At 49.1% G+C, this 3,106-nt stretch overlaps 1 protein-coding gene across 1 annotated transcript in view; it reads right to left on the reverse strand.

The window, feature by feature from the left end:
- LOC102676768 (protein CBFA2T3-like) overlaps positions 1-703 on the reverse strand; it is a 14,831-nt gene extending 14,128 nt beyond the window's left edge. Inside the window, exon 1 of the mRNA XM_031508605.1 lies at positions 474-703. Within this exon, the coding sequence (XP_031364465.1) occupies positions 474-618 (145 nt within the window). The 5' untranslated portion in view covers positions 619-703. The remainder of the gene's footprint in view (positions 1-473) is intronic.
- Positions 704-3,106: the final 2,403 nt, after the last annotated feature.

Below are 3,106 nucleotides of genomic sequence, written 5' to 3' on the forward strand. Positions count from 1 at the left end.
TATAGGAAAGCCAAAGCCATGCCACCCTCCGACGAGCTTTCCTCTGCCTCACTTCTGTTGCCAACAGTTAATCGATATAATACTTGAGATGAGAGTATAGCGGGTAGCGCGTGTCTCGCGCCGCTACGTATGCACGCACACGCGATCAAATCCACGTCCACCGAACACCGCTTCTCCGCTACGTTATCCTTCACCACCCGCTAATCCAATTTGCAAGCTACATCGAAGTCGTTGTCTCTCCCTCCAATTGGATCCAACGATTCAACGATCGATCGATCGATCGATCGATCGATCGATCTTCCTCCAACGAATAAAATTCTACGCGAAACGATCGTGAATACAAACGATTTTTTCTTTTACGAAGAATGAAAAACGGTAGAATTTGGTCAACGAGATAGTTTGGGTAAATGCGAGGAGCCGTACGTATTACACGAGGTACCGATTATCGGCAAACATCGTGCGAAATGATGCACCTGACGTGGTTTTCCTACTTCGCTTTCCTGCTCGTCCATCCGCCTCTCGAAGAATAGAGTCGAGCTTCGACTCGAGTACCGTGCGACTGCTGCTAGCTGCTCGCTTCCTTCCGTTCGAGGCACACGTGCGCGCACGATACGTCATCCGTCTGTTTTAACGAGAGAACCCTAATAACACGTTTCTCTCTTCACTTCGTTTCTTTGCTCTTTCCTATCCTTTCTTTTTTTTCTTTTTTTTTTTTTTCTCGCGTCCCCTCGATTCGAAAAGTCGGGAGACAAAGTTTTTTTTTTCTTTTTTAAATAGATTCGGCCACTATTCATCGCTTTACGCGGCGAGAGAAAGAAAAATCTGCCTACCTCCTACACTCCGCAACCTCTTGCGATCGTGTCAGCTCGACGTAATCTCGAACAAATCCAAAGAGGAGCTGGAAACGCACGAAACAGGGCATGGATCACCAACCGAGAGATCTATCGAGATCCTGGCGATCGACGCGTAACGGCAACGACAACACCGTCCATCGCGCGAGACTGCTGCGAATCGCGAACGAACAAAGAAACGGAAAAGTTTTTAATCCGATTATTGGATCGAGGCCGATCGAGGAACAGATCGAGGTGGAAAAAGGGGAAAAACGAACGAGAAGATTTCGCGGGTGAGAGAAAGAGAGAGAGACGGGGCGTGCGCGACACGAAGGAACGCGAGGCACGGACGGCTGTCGCCAGCCGACTGAACGTCTAGTCGGAGAACTGGAAGAACGGCGGCGACCGGAGGAGGACGAGGAAGAGAGAGGTGGTGGCTTGCAACCTCTCTACCACGCAACCTCTGCTCACTACTCCGAGGCTGCACCGGTAATTCTTCCGTCCACCCTGGAACCACGACGAAACAACAACAACAACAACAACAACAACAACAAACGGGAAACAACAAAGTTGCAAATGCTTTCCAATCCCAATTTCTTTCGATTGGATCGAGAAGGCAGAGATACTAAGATCCGTTATATTTACGTTAGAGACGCGGGAAACGGTCGGTATATATACTTTTACGCGTGGATATCGTACCAGCTTGCTGCTGACGCGTCGATATATTCTCGCGAAGAAAGTCTCTGCAGGTGAAGCTGAGAAATAGCTCGCCATCCTCTAGCCTTTCTTTCTTCTTATTATCTCGCTTCTTATTATCTTTTCGATCCGTTAATTTTTCGCATCTCTCGCGATCACGCGTGGCACGCGTGGCACGAAAAGGAGAAGGAAAAGGATAGAAAAGAAAAACGGTTGGAAGATAAGCGAATATAAGGGAATAGAAGAGAAGGATCGCGAAACGATTCGGTATCGACCTCGATTTCCAGAATTCGCGGCAATCCTTCGTTTCGGCCAAGTGTCGAACTCGTACGCGTCTCGTCAAGTATCCACACACGCAGCTGAGATCCGCGGCCACGGCCACGCTCCGGGCAAACACGAACCATACCTATATACGCGTATGCGCGCCAGAACATCTCCCCGTCCTTGTTCCTCTCCCTGCTTATCGCCACGAATTCATGCGCGGCCACACCGACACACGCGCGCCGCTCCACCGGCCTATTATACGTATTATTAGCACTCCGTCACAGTCCTGTCATCGCCATGTACACTCCTCTACGTGCGCGCGTCACCGCGCCGAAATTCCCGAATAACCTTTCGCCGTGGGTACCTATCTTTTGCCAATTTTCAACCCATTATCGGTCCCAACCCAAATTTTTCCCTCGCCATTCAACGACCAAGATCATCGCCTCGAATCGAATCGATCGATTCGGATGTTCGTGTAATAAATCGATCGAATGATCGTTCCCGTTTATTTGTTCGCGACGAGTTGTGTTTTGCTCGTGGATAAGAGAAAAAGAAAAAGAAAAAAAAAAGTAAAGAAAGAAAATTCGTTCGAAAAATTGCTGGCCCCCAATGCGCCACAACAATGTTATCGTTCTCTTTCGCTCTCGATCGAGGCGCGTATAGCGGATTTCAACGCAAAGTTCAATTTGTCCGACGGGTAATCGTAAGTTTGAACGGGTGATGCCGTCATTTGCAGGCAAACGAAAGCTACGTTTTACACGTTGATCGAAACGCAGGTACCTACGTGCTCACTCGTAATTTACGACTTATCGGCCCTGATCCGAGTAATTTTCGCGCTTGTGAAAATTATACCGACCTGACTCGTCGCACGAATTTCTCTCTCTCTCTCTCTCTCTCTCTCTCTTCCCCTCTCCCCGTTTATCCGCCCTCTCCGCTTCCTCACCCCCCCTTTCTCGCACTCTCTTTCTCTCGCGTTCCCTCTCCTCATCCCACCACACGGTGGAAGTGACGCAAAATCGTGCTCCCGGCACAGGCTGCCTTGTACCGAGATGTCGATACCACGAAGAGCGGATGTCAATAGCACGAAGTCACTCCTTTCGCGGGGGAGAAACCGCGTCAGCCGATTTTACAGCATTTTCGTACGGTGCGGAAAAACGCGCAACCACGTTTGTTGCTCGATCGACGATCGGATCCTTTCGACTCGTACAAGCGAGATTTGCAACTCGATCGGCAAGATCGATCGCGCGTGGAAATGGGCGTGCGAATGATAGTTGGCTAACTTTTTTTTTTTTTTTTTTTTTTTCCCTTTTTTTTTT

This window comes from Apis dorsata, unplaced genomic scaffold (genome assembly GCF_000469605.1).
Source record: "Apis dorsata unplaced genomic scaffold, Apis dorsata 1.3 scaffold_92, whole genome shotgun sequence".
NCBI lineage: Eukaryota > Metazoa > Arthropoda > Insecta > Hymenoptera > Apidae > Apis > Apis dorsata.